General features: G+C 42.0%; 1 protein-coding gene across 2 annotated transcripts in view; it reads left to right on the plus strand.

The window, feature by feature from the left end:
• The first annotated feature begins 3317 nt into the window (after positions 1-3317).
• Positions 3318-24215, plus strand: part of EZR (ezrin) — a 36186-nt gene continuing 15288 nt past the window's right edge. Inside the window, exons 1-4 of one of the 2 annotated variants that reach the window (XM_028723808.2) lie at positions 3318-3590; positions 5462-5558; positions 18347-18430; positions 23009-23104. In XM_028723808.2, coding sequence (XP_028579641.1) covers positions 5547-5558; positions 18347-18430; positions 23009-23104 — 192 coding nt within the window. In that variant the 5' untranslated portion in view covers positions 3318-3590; positions 5462-5546. Of the gene's footprint in view, positions 3591-3961; positions 3987-5461; positions 5559-18346; positions 18431-23008; positions 23105-24215 lie in introns of those variants that run through there. The other variant, XM_028723809.2, reaches the window with a different exon arrangement.

A 24215-nucleotide genomic window follows, 5' to 3' on the forward strand; every position in this document is an offset into this window, starting at 1 on the left:
TGAGGCAAAGTGAAGGAAAAGGGATTACTGTATATGAATGAATAGCCTGTTTCAAAGTAGCCAACAAGCAAAAGTGGTTAAATATTTTCAAAGGGTCATCTGTAATTTTGTTTCATGTGAATCACACAATGATTAAATGCAGTAACATTTTCAAAAGACAACAGCAAGAAGAAAACAGCATTTGTAACACAGCTCTGTTTTCATGCCAAGAAACATTGCGAGAGTCCTAAGAAACACTGCTGAAGGCACTACTTTTCAGTACTTTCTGTGTGCTGTATTCATTTACTCTGCAATTGCTTGTCTTGCACTGGCTTAAAGGCCTGGAAGGTGTCTGTTACTTTGGCAAAAGGTGTACTAGAAAAGCACAATTGTCCTACAATAGGTTATCAACATATCACAAGAAGACCTCAACAGGTGCAGTGTGCGAATTAGCAGGTTGATTACTGCATGGTCCCTTAATGCACATATACTAAGGATAGACAATGGCTCCTTGGAAGGATGACCAGACTGGTAACTTCACACTTGAAAATTTTGCCAATATTCCTTCAAAATGCAAAAAAATTAGGACAGGTCAGCAGAAAATAAGAGCTGTCCCTGGGTAACTAGGACAACTGAAGATAATAATTGCTAAACTTTTTCATATTTTGTCTACTGTGTCTATGGTAGTGCAACTAGTGGCAGAATCCCGACTTCGGGCAGAAATTGTAAACCTATGGTCTTCCAGTTGTTTTTAGACTACAATGCCCAACCTCCAGTGGTGCAGTGGTATACTGTGAAATGCAGGCACCCACTCTCCCTATAGCCATGCCTCTTCTAAGACAGTAGAACAAAAACGAATTCTTGACCAATGCAATTATTATGGTTTCAATATCAAGCCTACTTTTTCCTCCCCCTGCCTGCCCAACCTCCTACCTGGCTTAACACCCAGTCTGATGAAGAGTTCTGCTGAACTCAAAAGCTTACTGACCAGCTGAGTGCCCTGCCCTTGCCTTTCTCCACCTGGCCTAGGGTGGGGCCTGACAGGCTGGAGCAGCTCCTGGTGGACAGGCCACAAGGCCACTGCTGGGCCTCTTGGTTGGCCTCTACACCAAATGCAGTTGCCACTCGCTGTTCCAGAGGGACAGGCTTGTCTTGGACTTCCTCAAGTGCGAATGGGCCTCCTGATTATTGAAAGCAATGTGGGCTAGTTCCTCCTCAACAGTGCCTAGGCAGGCTACCTGGAGTCAACATCCACCTTACCACTGGAGAGCCGGAGAGCCCCATCATCTCCACCATGGCCCGCTACTCAGGACCCCAGCCAGCACAGTATCTGGCTGAGCTGGCTTAACAATAGGCATTATGTGCATTTGAATGAACTGAAGAGAGTGAAAGGTTATGAGTCATGGAGCTGCAGAGATTGTGTGAATGAACTTAGTGCTTAGCTTCTATTTTAATTGCTATTTTGTTAATGTTTTAAATATTGTTTCAAGAATTCTAAATGCTGCATTGATTTGTTAATCACACGACTTGCCATAATTGTGAGGTTTAGCTTATTTTTTAGGTGCTGTTCTGTTAAGTTTTTATAGATTGCAACTGTTTTATTGATAATTTGTTAATTATTTGATATGATGTATGCTGTATTCACGATGTTATGGTTATTTATTGGTTGTAAGCTGCTTTGAGATTCATTTGAATGAAAAGTGGCATAGAAATACAGTAAATCAAATCAAATCACTTTTTTGTAACTTTTCAGTTAGGGACTTCAGAATTTTTGAAACGGAAAGTGACACTTTAACATTTAGCCATGCATACCAGTATCACCTCTCTCTTCTTTACTTATTTTGTGGGTTTCTCTCTTGGGGTGGGGTGAGGAACCTGTGGCACTTCGCATGTTGCTAAACTACAAATTCCAATTTATTCCTTAGTTGTTGTGTTGGCTGGGCTGGGCTGATGGGAGCTCAACATATTGAGGGCCAAAGATTCCCTGCCTCTGCTTACAATGATCCAGATTGATGGATCATAAGTTGTGCAGGTCTGGGCAAGGAAATTCAGTTTCTTGCTCAGCTAGGAAACTCAGTATGTGACCTTGAGTCATGTGCTCTTGCTTAGCCTAGCCTACCACAAACACTTCTTGTAAGAATAAATTAGGGAAACCCCATGTATGTACCTGGAGCCTCTTGGAGAAGGGAGGGGCATACTGGCTTGTTTGCTGTGAGCATGTTATGGCACCCTTTAATCAAATTCCCAGGCTGATCGACATTAAAACGAAAAATGGCAAAAGTTTACATTACAAAGCACACACAACCCTCCCCCTAAGAAGAAAGCATTGTCTCAAAGCAGCATAAACGCCGTCAATAGAATCAAAATTTAAAACTAATTGCACAATCCTGTGCCTCTACTTAGAAGTTATTTGAGTTTATTACTTGCAGGTAAGTATAAAAACCAATCAAAAACTGCAAAGAAATGTGCAAGATTTCAACTTCGGCAGAACCGGATGATGAGCAAATAAATAAGCAGTGAAGAAACAAAAACAAAAGCGTGGGAAAAGCAACTTAATTCGTCCGTCGTCCCGTCCCCCCCTTTCTGTTTTGTTCGGGCTTCTTTTTCCCCCGGTTGTGGTTTCTTTTGGGGGAGCGCTATTATTTGCTCAGTGTCGAATTTGAGGAAGAGTTCTTGCACACTACTCCTAATTTACAACCTTCTGCATTAATACCGCTCAGCTGGTTAGAGCATGGTCTGATAATGCCAAGGTTGCAAGTTCGATCCCCATAAGGGACAGCTGCATATTCCTGCTTTGCAGGGGGTTGGACTAGATGATCCTCGGGGTCCCTTCCTGGACCCTTACAGGAAATGGTGGCGTGGGGCAGAACTGAAACTTAAACCAGCACTTGTCTGCTGTCCCAGGACCTTTATACAGCACTATCAAAACTTCTGGGGCTCTGGTTTGTGCCTGTTTGTTCGTTGTCTCCAAGAACCCTGTCGCTAACGAGCATGATTGCTGGCCCCTTAAAGCCTCGTCAAGTGGCAAAGGAGTTCCGCAGACGCCTGTTTCGCAGCGAGAAAGGAGCGTGCAGATTAGGGCTGCAGGCTGGAAGATTAGGACGCCCTAGCAAACAAACCGCGCGAGAGGGGGGCTTGCAGTGCAGACGCCGCGGCCGAGCTCGCTCTTTATTCGACTTTTCCGGCTCCTCCGTTCTTCCTGCAGCCGTCGAGCCCCTCCCTGTGCAAATCACAGGGCTTCGCTAGGGCCCGCACCATCTGCAGGCGCGCTCGGTCTCCTGCGGCGGCGGCGGCGCCTCCGCCTCTTCCTTCCGCAGGTTCGCAGCGCTCCGAGCCGTCGAGGCGGGAGGAAGGCGCAGCTCGAGCGCGCGCGCGGCTCCGGCTGGTTGGCGGAGGGGAGGCGGGGTGAAGGGCAGGCGAGGCGAGACCTGTGGCGCTTGCCCGCGCAGCGGCGCGTCAGCCATATTGCAGCAGCAACAGCAGCAGCCGGGGAGGGGCAGCAGCGACGCCCACACGCCCAGAGGACCAAGAGCGCAGCCGGAGCGGACGCCCAGTACCAGCCGCAGCAGCCGCCTTGCCTGGTCGGAGCCACACGGACCTGCCGCGCCGAGGTAAGGACCCCGCGGACGAAACTCCGCCCCACCCTCGACGGTCCTCACGGGAGCCGGGGGTTGGGGGGCACCAGGGAGGAAACTTGGCGGCGACCAAGGGGCGCGAAGTTGCTTTTGTGGCGCTGCAAGCCGAGGCTTCGGCAACAGGTGGGGCGGCGGGGGATTAGCGCCCGGCTCTTCTTCCGAGAGAGGAGTTGGCGCACTTATTTAGCGCTTCTCGAAGCGGCGCGTTTGCATTCTGCTCCAAAAGCCTCGTTAAGTTTTTCTCCTCCCGCCGCTTTCCAGAGAATCTTTGCGCTTCTTGAAAGCTGAACCGGAAAGTGCTGCTTTTCTGTTCCGCCTGGTTTGAGCCGCCCTGCCTTGCATAGCCCGGCCCGAGTCAGCCTCGTGGGAGAAGTAAGCCCCCCCCCCCAAGTTCAGCGCCTCTTACGCCCAAGGAAGTGGGGAAAGGATTTGCCGCTTAAATCCGCCGCCCCCTCCCTTGGGAATGCCCGCAACAGGATTATTACTCACATCCTCTGCAAACCGGCCTATTTCGACTCGGGTATTGAATTCTTTGGATCTGGGGGTATTCAAGGGGTGACCAAGGCAGCGATCCGAAGCGCGCTTTCCTGGGAGTCGGCCCCATTGAATCCCACGGGATTTACTTCTGAGTAGAGGTGGCTGGGATTGCGCTGTTAGGCAGCTTGTTCTTACTTGCCCCGGGGTTGGAGAAAGGGTGGGTCCCCTCCCTGAGCCAGGGATGAAATATTGGGGGGGGGGAGCAGGTAGGCGATCACAATAAGCAGCGCACGCAAACCATTTGGATGGCAAAGTTGCGGGGGGGGCTCCCTCGAATATCTCATTGGCGTTGGCTCCTATGCCTCCCTCCCCTTCCATGCCATGCACGCAGGTGGGGGTGGCGGGGTGGGAGCGAGTTCTGCTTCCCGTAAACGGGAGTGAATGCGAAACTCTGTTGGCGGCAACTCATTCCGGAGTGATTAATGCAAGTACAAAAAGCAGAGCTACTGATAATACGCGGGCCGGTTCTTCCTCAGCGTTTCGTTTGACGAGGGGAGGAAGCTGAAGCAGTTCCTGTCTGTGGGTGAAAGACTGCAGGTTACATCAGACCTACATTTTGAGCTACCGGGAAACTCCTCTTGCCCTGCCCCGTTTCGAGGCAAAATGAAGCCTTGACTCTGTAAGGTTGTTCCCCGCCAGCTTCAGCCCTTTATTGAATGTGGGGACTCGGTAGAATCGTTGCCTGCAACTTAGTTCTTTCAGAGCAGTCTTAATGCGGGAAGGGGGGGGCGGGGAGGTCCCTGATCTTTATTTTAAAAGGCTGTATAGCTAGTGAATTACTGCTGCGAGGTCTTTAAAGCAGAGAGACTTTGACCGCAGACCGTTTCCCTTTAAGGCTTAAAGTTTTAAGTCAAGGGGTTTAGTTGATTCCGTGTTGCTTGGATACTTGTTCTGTAAGAGACCACTGTTTGGAAAAACTTGAAATATGATTAACTCTCCACACACGCACACACATGCATGTCCTTGAACATTTTTGAAATTGTGGTTGTTCCTATGGGTGTGGCTGAGCAAATGACCTTCTCTCCTTGCAATCAGACTCCTCTTTCGCTGGGTGAGGTTGCTGGCTTTATGTTTTTTTCTATAGGGGTTGGCGTAACTAAGTAATTATTGGTCATGAGTGAATCATCCTTGCTTACTTAACCTGCTTAAAGCTGCCATCCTATGCACATTTATATGGGAGTGTGTCCAACTGAGCACACTGAGTTACACCTGAGTAGGCTTAAGTAGAACTTCTCTATTGAACTTCTCTCCCCCACGCCTTGCACTGTAGTTTAACTTGAGTGTGTTATTTATTTGGATTCTTTGCGCAGATCTTGTAGAAGAAAGGAGGAATACCCTTAGGCTGCTGCATGAATATTTGCTTTTGGACCAACAGGAACACTTCAAGAACCGAAAATGCCAAAACCAGTAAGTGCTTCCACAGAACCTTACACTGTTCATTCATTAGTGCTCCATTTAATTGTTTTTCTTAGGACAAGAATTGTAGAAGTTATAGAATTGTAGAGTTGGAAGGAATCCTGAGGATCATCTAGTCCAACCCCCTGCAATGCAGGAATATGCAGCTGTCCCATACGGGGATTGAACCTGCGACCTTGGCATTATCTTAAAGAAACTATACTTTGAAAAATTATAGCACAGCTGTCCCTAAATCGGGGGATGGGGGAGGGAAGGGGTGCTAAGCTATGACCCTCCAGATATTGTTGGACTACATCTCCCATGATCCCTGACTGGCTGAAGCAGTTGGGAGTTGAAATAACAGTAACATCTGTCCAAATTCAAATAACATTTTCTTTCTGTAAAAAAGGTAGCATAAATTATCCTTCTACATTCTAATGAAATTATTATAAAAGTAAAAAATTCTTATCTCTGTTATAAAAAAACCCAATTACCTGATTGAGGCTACATGGGATTTGCCTCTGAGTAGGCGTGTATAGGATTGCGTTGTATAAAAAGAACAAACAGCAGGAACTTGTTTTTTTCATATCCCACAGAAGGTAGGAGTTGTGTTTACGTATGAGCATTGGTCCATACTGATGCTTTTATGAGTCTGCCATGTTTTATATGTTTACTCTCTAACTTTTATATTCTCTGGCTTGAAAGTTAATTGAATCTAAATTTGAGTTTGTTATATTTCCCACCCCCACTGTGTAATCACATTCAGCAGAATCCTAAACATGTTTACACAGAAGTAAGCACTGTTCAATAGGGCTTACTTCATAATTTAACTTAGTATTAGTTGCTTGAAGTTTTGTTACTGAAATGCAAACCTATCTGTATTAGGGCTTAACATCTCCTCTAGCTGTGGCCCCTTTTTGACCTTGCACTGTGTGATCGCACTGAGAGTGACTTTTCCTGAATTACTTTTCACACCAAGTCACAGGTTGCATGGAGACGAAGAATTTGCTTCTCCTGCAGAATTCGTATCTAAGGAGCAGTTTAATAATGAACTTGGATTTCAGAGGAATGACAGAGTTCATTAGCTTGTTAAGGGTGTTTCTTCAAGAAAGAAACTAAAGTGTTAATCGGCACAGTTCAGCCTGCGTAAATGGGTTATAAAATGACTCAGTTACTTTACCTAGAGATTAACTGTACACATTGGATGTTCATAAGTTCAGTTAAAACTCCATGGATGCCATGTGAGTTCTTTGCCATGGCTGTGGGGAGCTGGTTTGTGTGGCGGTGGTGTCTTGCAAATTGCCACACTCAAGCTTAAGTTTTGGCTAGCTACCTAAAGACTTGGTAGCGCTGTAGAACTCTTGCACTGTGTGCCAAATCTGCAAAAATTCTTCACACTCTTTTCTCCTTTGACCTCATAACTGTTGTGACAAGAGGTTATGAATAGAGCAGGGTCGTTTTTTTCATTCTGAGGGCCTTTTTCTTTCATGGACAGTTTTCTAGGGAGCTGCATGCCGTTGGTGGGCATGGCCAGAGCAGCCCATGTGTCTCTTGTACCATAGGCTACATTCCAACTACACAAAAGTCAGAGGTTTCCATGCACACATCTCTCTATCCAGGCAAGCAGGAGGCATTCTCACAGTTCAAGGATACATTCCAGCCATGTAAAAGCACCCAAGGAGGGTGCAGAGCAGGCATAGTGATGGACTGGCCTGGGGAAAGTCCTGGGGGTCAGATAGAGTGGCCTGGAGTGCTGCATTTGACCCCCCAGGCCTCAAATTCCCCACTCATGGCTTATTAGTGCTTCAGCCATTTATTTCAGCTTCCCACAGGGGGGGAAGTTGTGGCTGAAAAACTGCAAGAATAAGAAGCTGTTTGTGCTACTGTTTAGCAAAGGAGCTTTTCTCTGCCCTGGAGATCAATCCTGTGCACACTTAGGTTAGGTGTAAGTTCCGTTAAACTTGGTGGGACTTAATTGTAAGTAATGTTTAGTATCGAGCTGCTATAGCAGAGATATGTTGGTCTAAGATGATTTGATTTTGCAGAAAACATTGTGAAACACTTCCCTTCTTCAAGGAAGCTTGTGCCATTGCTGCTGCTAGTCTAAATCAAGGGCATTTGTCACTACATATGTGTGAGCAAACAAACAGAATCGGTCCCCTCAAGAAATTAGGACCAGCTCCCAAGTCATTGAAGTCTGACAGGGCTTAGTGAAAAAAGACTGTTTTTTGTAATTTTTCAAATATTATTTATTATTTAAAATGTTTTTAAGCAACTCATCTTTACAGATCCCAAGGCAGCATACAAAGGGCATGGCTGACCAGCCATATCAAAATAAAATGCAGTAATACAAAAATCACAATCAAATGAAACAATACATGTCCCAGTCCTTTGTTGCTGCCAAAATGCTGAGGAGATCCATTTTCTTGATTTGAACTCTTTGATAAAGAGCCAGCAATATATAAACCACTGTCATCCTTTAGACCATTAGGAGGGTGGGTTAAAATGGCAGGATGAGTTTTTAGTGAGAACCTACTTCTACTGTAGATGGATGGATTTTTCTCCCAAGCTGCTGCATTGCTCCACAGGTGTGGCAAGTTGGAGTGATGTGGATAGAAATGGCTAAAGCTTTGACTTGAGAAAAGGGAGATAAATATGTTTGCCAATTGCTGATAGCTGCATTTCCACCCTTAGAAACTGAAAGGTTTACTTCATTATGTGTGTGACAGCTAGCTCTCTGTTCAAGGCAAGCTACTCTTTTTGTCTACGTTTCTATTAAAAAGTTGTGACTAGAGATGGAAGAGAAATTAGCTCTGGATTTTTACGTGAATACTTCAGAAGCGTAGCTTTCTTACCTTTGAAACAATCCTCAATAACTGTTCCCAATTTAGAGATGAAGGAACTAAAACTTGAGTGTGAGCTGCCCATGGCTATCCAGTTAACTCAGGGTTTTGAACTGGTGTGTTCTCGTCATGAATCTGAGGAGCAGCTAACCTGTTGCCCTCCAAGGGTTGTTGGACTCCAGCCAGCATGCTCAGTGGTCAGGCATGATGGAAGTTGTACTCCAACAACATGGAGGGCCATAGGCTAACCAGGCCTGCCATACAGGTTTGTGAAGAAGGTGTGAGGTCACTGCCAGAAACATATAATAGGAATATGTCATTGCCTGAAACTTGTAATGGGAACAGAATGTTTATAAGTCTGCCATAAGCACAAAATACCTTTCTTGGATTAATATTGGATTCATTATTCCTACTGATACTTTCCAGGACAAAATGCTGTACCTTAACTTCAAGGGTATCCATGCCACCTACTTTTCCTCCTTCCTCCCTTCATACTTTTCCATTCTCCCACTCCACCCTACACCCGGATGTTATTGTAGTGATGATAGAAGTCCACTTCCTATGTAATCTGAGGCTTTCTACCATTTTCAATCCAGCTGGATAGAGCAGTTAGGTGAATTAGAAACTCAAGTTCCGTGAGAATGCCCTACCTCGACATGACCTCCTGGGCTCTGGTTAGTTACACAGAAACATTTCTGTAGGTTGAGGAAAAGTTCCTTCATCTAATCATCTAAAGCTGCTTACAACTGTGTTCTTAATTGTGCCTGAGCTTGGCCTGTCAGCTGACAAGTGGAGCAACAGCTAGTAGAGGTGAACTTGTTCTTCCTTCTCTTGCAGTCAACAAATGTCTTGAGAGCTAAAATTCTGACCTGGTCTTCAAGGTAAATGGGGAAAGCCAGCTATCACCTTTCCAGTAATTTCTGAGCTGTGTGGTGCTGCTGGGGATTTACAGGCATGGATCTGTGATGGTTCCTACCAGTGCAGTGTGTGCACAGCTTTCTACATAATCAGCAGTTAAGTAGCTCTTTGACTGATACAGTTATTAGGAAAGGAGAAAAATCACCATGGGGGATTACCTAGCTTAAAGTTATTGCTGATCCACCCGTTTCAAAAGAGCGAAGTTTAGTTTCGGAATTCTCCCCTCTCCTTGCTGCAGCTCTGCCCTCTGCAATTGCTAATACCACTGAAGAGAGATGCATATTTATTTACAGGCTCACAACTGGAAATAAGGTTGCCTTTGCAGAACTGAAGTTGCCCAGAATTCTTTACAGGCATTTGGGCGTTCAAAGATTCCTTCCCTTGGAGAGTGGGACTGTCTCTATAACATGGGCTGGGAACCTTTGGTCCTCCAGGTGTTGCTGTAAAACTCCCATAATTCCTGGCTATTGCTTATGCTAGTCTGAGCTGGAGCTGGCAAGTGTTGTAGGTCCAGCAACATTTGGCAGACTACAGGCTCCCCAAGTTTGCCATAGAGAAGAAGAAGCTATGGATGCAGCCCACCTTTATCCCAGCTTCAGTTCTATGAAGTTCACCGCCGTTTTCAGTTGAAAGATGAGGAAACATAGGCAAGTCACTCTGCCAGCCTAAGGCTGTGACCCTAAACACTAGGAATTAAGCCCAGTAGAACATGGGGGCTTATTTCCAAGCAGTGTTATGGGCTGAAAATCTCTCATAAGTTCATTAGTAACAATGGATAGATGCCAACTGTAAATAATACCATATTAGGCAAGCTTGGACGTTTCAGCTTTTTTTCCTTTTTTTTAGCTTAAGTTGTTAGGAGCTGGAGTCAGGTGTAGGTCAGCAATAAAAAAACAAAAAAACCACTGTGTCAGTGAAGTTAACTCCTTATTCAAAGAAACCAAAACAGCGCAGGCCTAGTGATCCCTGCCATGGGCGTAGCCAGGATTTATAGGGGGGGGATGAACCTCAGTTACTTAAGTATTTTTTTACCTTGGCTATGCCCATGATCCCAGCAGCTCTTCCCAGTAGGTCTTTCCCCAATGAGGCAGTTGTAAGAACTGAAGTCTGCCCCCCCCCTTCCCACAGCTGCTTAAGTCCCCTCAGAGTTACAATCTCAGCCAATACAAGTAGATACTCTGGGATAAATTAGACTGAACTGATATGAATAACTTTTTTTTTTTAAAAAAGGATAATCTAGCAAATAAAAATTGGTACTGCACTAGGGAACAAAAAGTTAAAGCCCATATCAAACATGAGGATATATTTTCCAAAGATAATCAGCTTCTGTAAACCACTATGGTATATTTTTTTAAATGGAAAACAGTTTAGACATAAATACTCTCACCAAGGTTCCAATCTGCACTGGGCCCGTCACACCTCCTGTATAAAAAAATATTCCCACAACTGTCCCATTTCATGAATGGCTTCATATCTGGTATGGTGCCTAGACATTCTTGTGTAAGACCGTCATTTAAGACCTGTCTGAAAATACCAAGTGCTAAAATAAAATTGTACACTGATTCACAGGGCAGAGCTTGTTGAAAGGCAGCTTAAACTTTAATTCAAAGCAAACGCATTGGAGTAAAGTAAATATTAAGGTACAAATACTAATTTGAAACAGGCTCTAGAGATCTTTACATTTGCCTGTGTATGAGGATATCTTTACACAGGCTGGGCAGAGCCTAATGAATTAGTTTCTACTTGCATGCACAATATGTCCTGCTTTTCCAGCAATAGCAAAAAGTGTGTACATGGAACACATAGATAAAATTATATATATATTTGGCCCTGTTCCTTAAGAGGGTTGACTATACTGTTATATTCGTGAGAGCAGGAGGTACTGTTGAATTGGGCATATGGTGGAACAGTTTTTCTTTGTGTATTAGCCAGAAGGATGTAATTACTAGCCTATTTCCAGTGCCTGCCATCAAGTGATTGCTGCTTTCTTTTCATTCACCGCATAAAGTCTGTACGCTTTCTTTGTATTTTAGAACGCTTCGTAAATAAAGCTTAAGCATCCATTCTTAGCATAATCATCTCCTTTTATTAATGAACTACCAATCTGCATACAGCTGTTGCAACAAAGAAATCTGATTAGGGAGGAGTTTGGTACAGTCGGCTGCTGTTTTTCTCTGTGTTTGGCCTCGTACAAAGAGTTTGTTTAGTCTCTTATAGTATGTGTGGCGCAAAGGCACATGAATCATTTGTCACCCAAAACTGGACAGTACTATCCTAATCTGTGTAGATATAAACATTTACCATCTTACAAAATAACACAGCATTGGAATTTTCTTCTACATTGAAAATCAGTTCACATTAATTTAACAAGCTCTTTGGGCTTGGGGGAATATTAATATTTTGCATGAGTAAAAAGTCATGACTTTAGTCCCAAATCTTGGATGTTAACCACAGCCAAAAAGTATCTCTTAGAAAATCCCTTGATGGTTTCTTATATTTGACCATGATACATACCACCAGGTGCTACATTCCCTGGTGACATAAAGTACGTAAGCAAAGATTTCTCCCAAAGATGATGAAGCATCATAAGCTAGAATGAGAGTTCTTCAGTCCAGGTGAAAGGCAGTTAAAAGGAGGTTTATAATTTTTTAAAAAAACACCCGCTAACGGTGCCTCAGTCTTATATGAACTTTAGTTTATTGGCTCTCATCCAGTCCACTACTGAGGCAAGACAACTGTCCAGCACATCCACTGCCACTCCTGCAGATACAAAGGAGAAGCAGAGCTGTGTGTTATCAGCATATTGCTGACAACATACTCCAAAACTCCAGATGACCCCACTCAGTGGTTTTATATAGATGTTAAATAGCATGGGGAATAAAATTGAACTCTGAGCAACCCCACATTGAAGGCTCCGTGGGGCTGAAGAGCACTCTCCAAGCATTACCCTCCCGAAGTAGATTATTCTCTTTTTAGACACCAAAAAGCATTTGATAATGTGGAGAAGCAGGATTTTAATTGTTTCTTGAACCTTTTAAAATTAGCTATTTTAGATGTTGGAATCTGTTTTCAGTAAGCGTCTTTTCAACAATCAGGTTTTTTTCTGGTTTCTGTTTTACAGAAGGGCATGTCAAAGTTACTCCTCCTCCTGTTATTATTTGTGCTTTCATTAGAGCCTTTGCCAATTGATACTAGGAAGAACAAGTTGACATTTGCAATATAATGTTATCCCTATTGTGTCTGTGTTACCCGATCCTAAAGCTGATGGGGTTGAGGGGCAAATAAGTTCCAAAATATAAAATACAGTAAGGTTGTGGAAAATTCTGGCTCATTGACTGGAAAAAGAGTAAGTGAATTAGTTTATTGCTTAGAAGGATAGCAGCTATTTATTGTGTAAAATAATTTTTCTTATTTATGAATATTGCCATTCAGGTTAATCTTTCTATCTTGGAAATGTATCTGAAATTGTTTTTGTTTTGTTTTTTAATTTAGATGGGCAAATATGTCTCAACAGCTACTCTAGGAGGCTCTTTATCAAGTTAATAGAGGAGCCTAGGAGTTCCTTATATTTAAATGTACCATCAAGCAGTTGAACTTGCTTCAGTGTATGACTGGTTTCAGCCATTTGAAAAGCAGAACATGGTTTATTTTTGTTTTTTAATGACTCAACTTGTTTGCTTTGGTTTCAAAAATGGTTATGGCCCATGATGTGTTAAACCTAGATTCTATTATTGCCTTATTTACATTAGTGTTAACTTAGATCATGTTTAAGACTATCATTATTTGCTTCTGTTCTATTAAAAAAAACCATGTCACAGAAGTTCTACAAAATCTTTGAAAACATTACAACATGGAAGCACATATTTAACTTTCCTGTACCAGGAGTAATGTAGAACTTGACTGAGGTTGGGGGCATTCAACAGAACTCCAGATTCAGGAGTGTGTGTTGGCTATAGGTGGCAGTGGTGAGATATCGGGCCGGAATCTCTTTTATCTTAGCAGTGCTTCTCAAGCCATTCTTAGAAACCCTGAGTGCTTCTTCCAGTCAGCACAGTTAAAAGAAGCAGTGAAAAACAATGAAATAATATTGGATAATATCCTTCCTACATCCCTCTCCAAATCACTGTCATTGGAAGTAAAAAGGATAAGCATTCCTTGGTTGGAAGCTACAATTTTTGTCACCAAAGTGCATGCGGTCTCACACTTTCTTCCTGCCCACCATTTCCTTTTATGGAGAACTGGGGAAGAGTATCTATTTTTAAATGATTTTCTGTGTCCCTCCGAAGCAGCCTTTCCGAACATGGTGCCTTCCAGACATCTGGCCTGCAACAGCCATCAGTCCCAAGCAGCATGGTCCATGGTCAGGGATGATGAGAGTTGTAATTAAAACCATTTGGAGAGCACCACATTGTAGAAGTGTCCCTTGAAACTTCAGGAGCAGCCTGGTTCACTTCAGACTGCTCCGGACGAGGTCTGAATCTCTGGATGTTGGTTTTGTCCAAACTGAATGCATACCCCTAGTTATTCCTGTTCCGGTAAATAACTACTGCAAGAGGAAGATTGAGGCTAGAGTACGAAAAAACTGATCGTATGGTTGCATAGTAATTATTGTATTTCTAATAGGAGCTAATAAAGGTGACTGTTGCATTGTGGACAAGCAATGTCTGTAAGAGAGTTTTCTCCATATGCAGAAGCCATTGTGAAGTGTTGAGAACTGGTGGCATGTGTTCTGTCTTGTAGCCATTATGCCCAAGAATAATACTGTGGTATTTATGATGAGGCTTGTAAGCTTTCTCCTGGGGTTCCCAGTTATCTTGCTGTTCCATTTTCAAGGGATGTATGGAGGAGGTACTGGTAGCCACTGGTCTTCAGTTACAACCTTTTCCATCCTGCCTTGTTCTTTGTACTGGTCTAAAGGGTCTTTGTAGATAGGCCCTGTAAAGTTTAACCTTGGGATTTTTAGTTCCATTGAGAATGCTGAAAGTTATATTTATCTACCACACTAGTGGCCACAAAGGGTTCCTTCCGTTAACCTCCAACACAGGTATGTGGAAATTTTGGCCCTCCAGCTGTTGGTGAACTACAACTGCCATCAGTTCTAGACAGCATGGCCAATGGACAGAGATGATGGGAGTTCAGCAAAATCTGGAGGGCCAACTGTTCTTTATGCCTACTCTGTGTATATGAATCTGCTTTTGAAAACTGAGCAACCCTATCTATGGCAAAAAAACAACAACAAAAAACCCACACCTATCAAAGTACTGCATCATGCTTGCTTAAGACAGCTGAGTAGGTGATATTGTTTTGGAGTGCAGTAAATAAAACAATAATGACAAGCATCAGTATTCACCAATTCTGTTTCTTGCTTCTCCACTAGCTCCATTATTCCTTCTCCTAATAGCCAACTGTTCTTTAACCTGCTCTCAGAAGATGGTCCACATAATGTTCCTGACCTTTATGGACCTGGTGAAAGGCAACCTTTGGTGATTCTGAGATGCTTTTATATTATTATATTGTATATGCCTTTTTATTTATTTATTTCCTAAATTTTTATACTACCCTTCATCTGAAGATCACAAGGTTGTTCACAATATAAAAATACAAAATGAGAACACAAAATACACAATAAAACATAAAACCCCCTCCCACAAAGGCATTTAAATAGCCATAGGATGTTAATCAGCCAAATGCCTGGTTGAAGAGAACCATTTTTGCCTGGAGTCTAAAGCTATGTAATGAAAGGAGCAGGCCAGCCTTCTTGGGGAGGAGAGCATTCCACAAGTGGGGAGCTACCATAGAAAAGACCTGTTCTTGAGTTGCCACTCTCTAGACCAGTGTTTCCCAACTGGGGGCCATGACCCTCTCCCCCCCCCCCGAATATTCCAGGGGGGGGGCACAGGTGAAAATTACGTAAATGGGGGGAGCCACAGCATGAGGCTAGGGGGCCACAGGGGGAAGTGAGAAGAAAAGATGTTTATATATATATATATATATATATAAATCCTGATTGGCAGGCTACCTGCTTAGCACGTAAGGAGGCAACCCACCAGGGGGCGGCCTAGAGCTTCTTTTTTGCCACATGCATTTTCTTGGAACAGTCAGTTTGTTTCCAGCGGCAAAGGGCAACTGCTGAGACTCCCATTTTGACCACTGCTTGTAGCTGCCGCCAGCGCTGGACCAGGTGGCCGCCTGGGCCTGACTCCACAAGGCAGATGCAATCCACCCCGGCGCCTAGCAGATCAGGGTGTTCGGATGTTGCCGAGGGCCATCAGCCTGGCTCTGCATGGCGTGGGGCGAAATCCACCCCAGCGCCTAGCCGAGCAGGGTTGTCTGGTGCTGCTGACTTGCATCTAGGAAATAACTAAGTGTCTGCTCAGAAGAAAGCTGCACTGAGTTCAGTGGGCCTTACTCCCAGGTAAAGGTGTGTGGGGCTATAGTGTTTTATATAGGCAGCCCGGGCTCCTTCGGATGACAAGATCTTTTTGCATCAGGTCAGTGAGGACCGTTTATTTTTAAAATTCTCCTATATATGCAGAACTCCCTGTGCGCCCTTTGCAGACCCTTCACGTGTCCCTGTTTTCCAGGGTCCAATCCCGGATTTACAGAAGTTGTCCCAGTTTCTGATTTGATCCCAGAATGTCCCACTTTTCCTTAGGACGTCTCTGTTTTCACCAGAGAAATGTTGGAGAGTATGGAATTATCCAACCCCCACAAGCCATCCGAAGGCTGCCCTGAATAGGGAAGTTTTTATAGTGTGTTAAATGTTTTATTATGCTTTTACATATCTTGGAAGACGCCCAGAGTGGCTGGAGCAACCCAGTCAAGATGGGCGGGGTATAAATAGTAAAATTATTATTAAGGAATAGGACATCCTTATTTTCATCAAGAGAAATGTTGGAGGGTGTGCCTTTGGACTGTTATCTGTAGGTTTCCCCCTCTGTGTCAAATCACTGGGGTCAAATAAGTGTTGTTTACTTTTTATAATACATGGAAGATGGATCTCCTTCGGGAGGTTCTGGACTCGCCTTCCTTGGAGGTTTCTAAGCAGAGGTTGGGTGGCCATCTGTCGTGGATGCTTTAGCTGAGTTTCCTACGTTGCAGGGGGTTGCACTAGAAATAAGACCCTTCCAGCTCTATGATTTTATGTTTTTCTGCTTCAACAATATTTCATTATGTTCCTATCATTTTATGTAATTGTATTTTGTATAAATTATAAAAGTTATAACTAAAACATGTTCTGTTTACAAACAAAACAGTAGTTGCTAACTACATTATTAATGTAACATCTAGTTTGACCCTTTTAAAGCACATTTTGGATGGTCTGTATCTGTAGTGGGTTAATCTGTGCATTTATAACTGATTTCTGAGGTTGGAAACATTACTGTTGTATGTATGATTTCACGTTTAGCAGGTAAAGGCTTTTTTATTACATAAAATGATGGAGTAAAAAGTTCAGCTAAGGAGGATGTCTTAAGGAAATGCATAGGTCTTTTGAACTTTCCTTAGTGGTTTAGTTCAAATTTGCTTTATGTGGGTATTGGTTTTCTCCAGGAAGTGAAAACAATATATGGGAGTTGCAGCTTTTGTGCTCTGTAAGGAGTATGATTATGTGCATTCCTTAAGGAGAGGCTAGAAATAAATCTTATCAGACCTGATTATGTGGGGGTTGGAAGGAGGTTTTCTTAATTGAAACGCCTTTAAGATTTATATTGAGAAATGGTTTGCTAAAGCCTTTGGAATTTGTTAAATCCAGTCACTATACATTTCATGGATGTCCTGGGATACGCACAGAGACCATATTGCTTAAAAATAGCCTTTGTTAAATTGTGGGGAAGTGGGTGTGTGCTTGGAATGAGGATTAGAAAAACCCAAACATTCTTTAACACTTCTCCACTCTTGGTTGATCACACTAAAGATTAGATATTGAGAATGCATAATTTGCATGTATTCCTATAATACATTCTTGAGTGCTCAGAATAAGGGTTCTGACCACAACTTTCTGATGCTTGAGAGTAATGAAAAACCAGTATGATTTATTTTCTAGTGTTATTCTACAGAGATATAGAACAGGACAAATGCTTGATTGACCCATTGTGCCATATTGTCTAGCATCCACTAACAGCAGATTAGAACATTTATAGAGAGCAAGCTTATGAATGGATGTTGGCCACCATCTCTAAATGGAGTATTCATGTTCAGATATACTATATCTCTGAGATCCAAATACTAGGTGCAAACAAGGGGTGGCTTCTACCTTTATACCCTCTTTGTGAGTTCTGTGTTGAAACATTAGGTTGGCCATTATGGAAAACAGAATTCTTGACTAAGTGGGCTTTGACCTGATACAGTAGTGATCATGTTAACTTCTGACCCACTGGGGTCTTCTTATCTTGTGGATTGCAGAAACATAGGTTTCTCATGAACAGCATTAGCTATACAGAAATATGTCAGTTGTCATCATGCTATGTCCACAAACCACTCTCTGCTCATTTTCTGCTTCAACCATGCTCTTTTAAAAGAGGCAACATAACAGTATAGGGAGAATAATTAGCATGCTTTTACCTCTTTAAAAACCCAGAATAACTACAACTCTTAATATACCAGGGAGACCTGTGTTGTAATTTAAAAGCCTTCCCTTAATGTGGTCAATTCCTTGCCCTAATTCTAAAGGGATGTTAATTAAGATGTCAGGCTTCATACTAATAGTAGCCCTGGCTTAGCATAACACTATGCACTGGAAGAATGAACACTAAAATGTCATTTTACTTAAACTAAAAAGCTCCGTCAAAGCCAGGAGCTGCAAAGCAAGTAGAACACTCAGGATAATGTCTGGCAAATTATCTTGATGGACCAGCGTCTTGAAATATTTGTAGCACTTATGCTTTTAAACACTATGGTGATTTTATTTTAAAAAATTGTTTACTAGCACATAGCATCTTGTATACGCTTCAAATCCTGAACCACAGTTCTAAAATCTGTTATACAAATCACAGTGCACTGGCTCTGTTTTCATATCCATTACTTTAATTTCTCTTCTAGGTCAATGTTCGAGTTACCACTATGGATGCAGAGCTAGAGTTTGCCATCCAGCCTAACACAACAGGCAAACAGCTGTTTGACCAGGTCAGTATATAGTGTGTAAGTTTTCATCAAAGTTTTCTGCAGGGAGGGTGGATCACCTGAGACTTTCTCCTTTGCTCAAGGAACCATGCACTGGGTGGCATGTTGCAGATCTGCCTCTGTACAAATCAGCAATAGAAAGCTGGTGTTCCTTTAAAAATCTTAAGTTTGCATGTGCCTGAAATCCTTAAGGAGAGGTAAAGGGACTTTCCACCTACTCTTCTGGACATAAAGAAAAGGGAGAAAACCCCAGCACTCTGGGTCTGTCAAGTAAAGTTGTTAGATCAAAATTTAATCAGTAAAGGAATATAGCAAAAAGTACTGTGTGTTCTGTGACCTTGCTGCGATTTAGAAAAAAAGGAAATCTGTAGTCTTCATTGAAGCTATATTGCTCAGGTGTGAGGGGAAAGCCATTCACTTCCAAAATGGGTAGGAAAACATTGTGTCAAGATTGTTTATTTGCTACACACACACACACACACACACACACACACACACACACACAAAACTTTGTAATGTAACAGTACTCAGTTAATAAATGTTTTTAGATTAATTGCTGCTAATAAATTATTTCTAGGGTTCAAGTACAGGTTCTGTTATATTGAATCAACATGAGTAATTGTAGAAGTGTGTATTAATCATACTTAAACTGCTCAGCACCTGTCACTGCTGTGGGATTACCAAATGGGGAGAAGAAAATACCCTGTATTAAAGAGGATGTGGTAATGACTTAATGGAGCATATCCCAAAGAATATTGGAAAGGATTTAATATGGTCAATCTGTATACTTTAGAAATGGGCTTCCATTTTGCCATTTCTGCTTAGTAAAGGTCACCACAGAATTTGCAACAGGAAAGCTATGCTATTCTGCCTTACTAGTTCCTTAAGGTTTATAAGATACGCTGTGTCTTTAAGGGATTTGTCTGTTATTGGTGGCTGTTGTAAGAAAAATGAAAGACAATTGGGAATGATCAATAGAGTGTAAACATTCATAGATATGATAGATAGCCCACTCACCTTGTTACAGTGATTGAATACAGGTGTGGGTAATATTCCACCTGCATCCAGTTTGCCTCTCTGCCTGAGGATATCAATATAAATGGCAATGACTGCAAGGCATTTGACCTATGCACGTGTGGGCCTTTGGGTTAGAGACTATAATGAACTGTGTAGTACAGCAGAGGGTCTGTATATTTCTCCTATTGTGAAGGCAGAGAAAATTGTACAGCGCTACAAAGAATAAAATCCAGTTTTCCCCTTAATATATCTTGCAAATTCCTATTTTATTATATTTTTTACAACCAAGGAGGGAAAGCAATATTGCACCATCCATAGCTGTATATTAACTACAGTAGAGTTTTAACTATTTTTTTTGAAGTTGTGAATAGGGAGAGAAAGAGGGTTTTGTTAATAAATAACAAATATGAGGTTAGCAGTCACTTTTCTGCCAGCGATTTAACTCTTTCACAAGGTTTATGTAAGAATATAGGATTCTAGAATTTAGCGAGTTTTTCTTATGTAGAAAGGAAAGGCAGCATGTTGTGGGGTGTCAGTTCTGTGCATTTTATGAGGGGAATTATTATTATTAAATAACGTTGGAGGCTGTCAGTACCACCATTTCTCTCTGTCTAGGCTAGGAAGCTGACCAGGTAGTGCCAGCAGCCTGCTTAATGCTGAGAAGTGCAAGGCAGCATTGTTTACAGGAATGGCAGATTGATAGTGGAATAACCCTCCTGGGTCAGAGGAAGGTTCATCAGTTCCCACATTCTGTCTCCCAGGGATGTAGAGCATGTGTCACATTGAGTGCCCTCACCTCAGGACCTGACATGTGGATGTAAATTGCTTCCATACAACCGAGATTCATTTTAACAGCTAGTTTATTTAAAAGTAGACTATCAGGAATTGCCTTATCTAGTGTGGTAATTAATTCCATGTTAGGTTTTGGATGGGAGAAAAAAACTTTATTTTGTCTGACCTGAACCTACTGCGAATCAGTGCCTTTGGATTTCTGTGTGTGTGTATGAGAGAGAGATTTTCTAAACAAACAAGCAAAGCCCCAATGTTTTAATAAGGGAAATGTCCTAAGGCCTTGCCAGTCACCCAACTGCAGCCCTGTACCCACACAACACTGACCCTGCCTTTAAAAATAAGGTATTCTAGAACAGATGTCTGTGGAGGCCTGGCGAGACTTCTCTCTGTAGAAATGATGCAACATCTCCTCTCATTTGCCAATATGTACAACCAGAACATAGTCGCTTTCCCTCCATAAAAGGGTCTCTTTCTTGGCTTTTTCCTTCCACACCATCACTGTGCCTTACGTAGGTATTTTCAGGATTTGGGTAGTATCACTCTGTTTCTGCTGTTAGTAACATCAGTTAGCCTGGAAACCTTGCCCGCCCCGCTAAAGATGTTGGGAGCAGCAGAGTGAGGATGAAGATATATGAACAGGCCTCAATTCCCAAACAAAGTGTAATAAATGGAAAAAAGATTAAGTACCACTGCCCTAAAGGGGGCAGAACTCCGAGGAAGTTGTCCTACAAGTGTTTGCCCCTTTGATCCATATTCATAACGAAGTTTATGCTGTCGGTTCATCCAGTGTGTTTAAAGCAATTATAGTGTTCATTAAATAATTTATCAGATCTGGAAAGAGCCAGACAACCCATGGTCCAGAAAGTCTCGCTAATTATGCTCAAGCTGTACTGGAGAATAGATTTAAACACAGCCCTGCAGAACATAAATTAACTTAGATTGGTACATTACTGAGGCTGAATACTGCAGTTTCCCTTGGTTGCAAAACTAGTTCTGAATGCATGAGACTCTCCTAGAATATATAATTCCAAATGTTCATTTTATCTCTGGCACTGTTTTAGAGTGTGTGTTTTCTCCTACATTCAGTGCTTTTTACTGGCTTTGAAGATTGTATTGATAGGGATTCACATTGCCACCCTTTATTTCCTTGCCAGAAATATTTTGAGCAAATTCCATTTGTTGCTTCCTTTAAAATGTTTTGAGTATCAGAGTTGTGAAGCAACAAATCTGCACTATACTTTGCAAATCTGAGTGGCATTCCTCTCCCACTATGTGTTCTGTACTCTTAATCTCAAGACTTTCCATAGCACGTAGTAAAGATTTGAAACTTTTCCAGGTGAAATATGGAATGCTGAGAGAATTATGTGATAGAATTGTAATTAAACAGTGGTGCAAAATTTTTGTGTTACTTCACCTAATTCTTGGGCATATTTTTGGGAGTGAGGCATTTTATTTTGTTTTGACACTTGGTTTAAAATAGTATTTGCATTTCAACTATTTCAGTAAGCAAACTGAGGTTACATGAGGCTGGAAATTTTACTTAATTCCAAAATGTCAAAACAATTCATTCTGTCTGATGCATTTCCAGACAGTAAAAGCATAGTCTTGAGAGTTGGTCTTGTCTTTAAATAGGGCATCTTACTTTTATCTTTTTGTAAGCTCTTCCTTGATTTCCATTTTGTCTCCCATTACTTGTCATTGATTTAATCTATTAGATTATCTGCCACTAATAATCTAATGCAGTTGAAGGAGACAATCCCCACAGAGTGTTAATTAAAGGCAAATGGCATAAATATGTCAATTGGCTATCAGGGCAACTAGTAGATCACAGTAAGAGTAAATCACTGCAGAAGGAATGCCATTTTAACACATGGCTAGCTTTATGCTACTTTTAATCACTGTTACTATTTTATTATTGAAAATCACCCTGAAAAGATATATTTATAAAAATATGGGTGTGGTATAGAAAATTATTAATGGGGAAGTCTTTGACACCTTAAAGCATCTTCCATCCCACAAAGCAGATACTGCTACTTCATTCGTTTTTGAAAATTTGTAGTATTGTAGTTTTCTTTTTTTAAAAAATCTTATGGGATTGCTTTTGACGGGAGAGCAATTACAGTTTTGCATGAGCTAATAGTTGTTACACTTGGCCGCTCATCTTGTTTAAATTCCAATATCAGAATTAATTACAGGAAGCTTTTACAGCTTTCAAGCAGCTTTGCAGTTTTTATTAAGGGAGGATCACATTTCAGAGATACAGCTCCTCCTAGCTGAGCCTCCTTCTAGTTATGCTATTACTGATGGGAGCTAGTTATGCTATTACTGATGAGACTGCACCAAGCAGCTCTTAAATTTTGGAGTGCTTAAAAAAAAGAAAGAGCTGTAAATACCTATCGGTTTCATTGTCTGTTTTGCACACTGATTAATCTGACCTCTGATAATATGAGGCAACAGGCAACTGATCAGCATGTCCTTTGTTCAGCCTTTCAAACCAGCGTTTTTACACGGAAAAAACCTTACCAAGCATTTGCCACGTTCTCCTCTCAGCCTTTTGTTTCTTCCCTGTATTGAATGGGATCAAATTCCATGGGATCAAGTAGTCCTGGCAAAGCTGGCTTTTAGAGGGTCTTGAAATTTGCATCCTTTTCAGAGGGTGGAGTTGGCAGTCCACATAGTCAGGCTTACGTGCTATGGCAAGAGTCTTAGAAAACATAGGTGTTTGACCTTTTTATTTTAACTCTTCTGGCCTTCCTTCTTCTCATCTTTTAGGTGGTCAAGACGATAGGCTTACGCGAAGTCTGGTACTTTGGTCTTCAGTATGTGGATAACAAAGGATTCCCAACCTGGCTGAAGCTTGACAAAAAGGTAAATGAAATGAACTGAAATGGAAAATACAGCCACAGCTGTGCACTAGCCGCCTTAGCTGCATCTCTGCATTACTTTATTATACAAGAAGGGCACACAGATAATATTGAGAGAGTGAACTTGGTCAATATTAGTCTGCAATGGGACTTAGAATACAATGAGACATTCGGTTGGGCCTGGCAGACACTAGGGAGCCATCTACATCAGGAGTTCAATCCAGTAAGCCCAGCAATTGCTGTGGTGACTTCCAGAGGTTAAAATGCTTAGTATGGGAAACTCCATTTAAGAAAAAAGAGGTGCAGTGTTAAAACTATTCAGTCCTCTGGTGACTAACGGCCTGGCAAACAAGAGTTCTTGCTTAATTTCTGAATACTGACTGTTTGTACATGGTCTAGTCTCAGCTTGTCTGTTGCCTACTCCAAATAGCTGTCTATTGTGTTTATTTCAATTAGCGGAACTTCTCGGTGTACATTGCTTAATCTCTGCAGGACTAGTTGCCAAATTGCCTGGAATAAATTGTTCTCGCAGATTAGTGAATTACCATGTGGAGACTAGTATAGACCTATTCCTTGTTCTAAAGCCTTCAGGATTTTTAAATAAAACAAGCCATGTGTGTGCCTGTGTTGTCATAGCTTTCTCTTTTCCAGCTTACGGTTGCTATTATGGCTGATGCTTTGGTGAAAAACATGATAGCATTGTACTGCAGTTCTGTTCCGTCTGAGATAATTTATTCCTCTTGCCATCCTAGCAAACATTCAGCATGAGCTGTACATAATATTGATATACCTTAGGAATGCTGATGCACTAGTAATTTGGTCTGGCATTGTATAATGAGCAAAGTGGCTGAAAGCATGCACTCATTACTTCATCACACATCTAAGCACCTATTTATTTAATAAATTATGCTCCGTTTTTTCACCATGCATCTCAAAGCTGCTTAAGAAAAGGCAAAACGTACATCGTTGCATCCAGATAGTTACTATGAGGCTGCCCTTTGACTTAAATAAATGAAGAGCCCCGATCGAAAGTAGCACCAAAGAATGGAGTACAAAGTAGGATGTGAAGAGCAAAATCGCCTCTTGGCAAGTGGGAAGCCTTATGGTCACAGTGC

The sequence above is a fragment of the Podarcis muralis genome, chromosome 3 (assembly GCF_964188315.1).
Source record: "Podarcis muralis chromosome 3, rPodMur119.hap1.1, whole genome shotgun sequence".
Taxonomy (NCBI): domain Eukaryota; kingdom Metazoa; phylum Chordata; class Lepidosauria; order Squamata; family Lacertidae; genus Podarcis; species Podarcis muralis.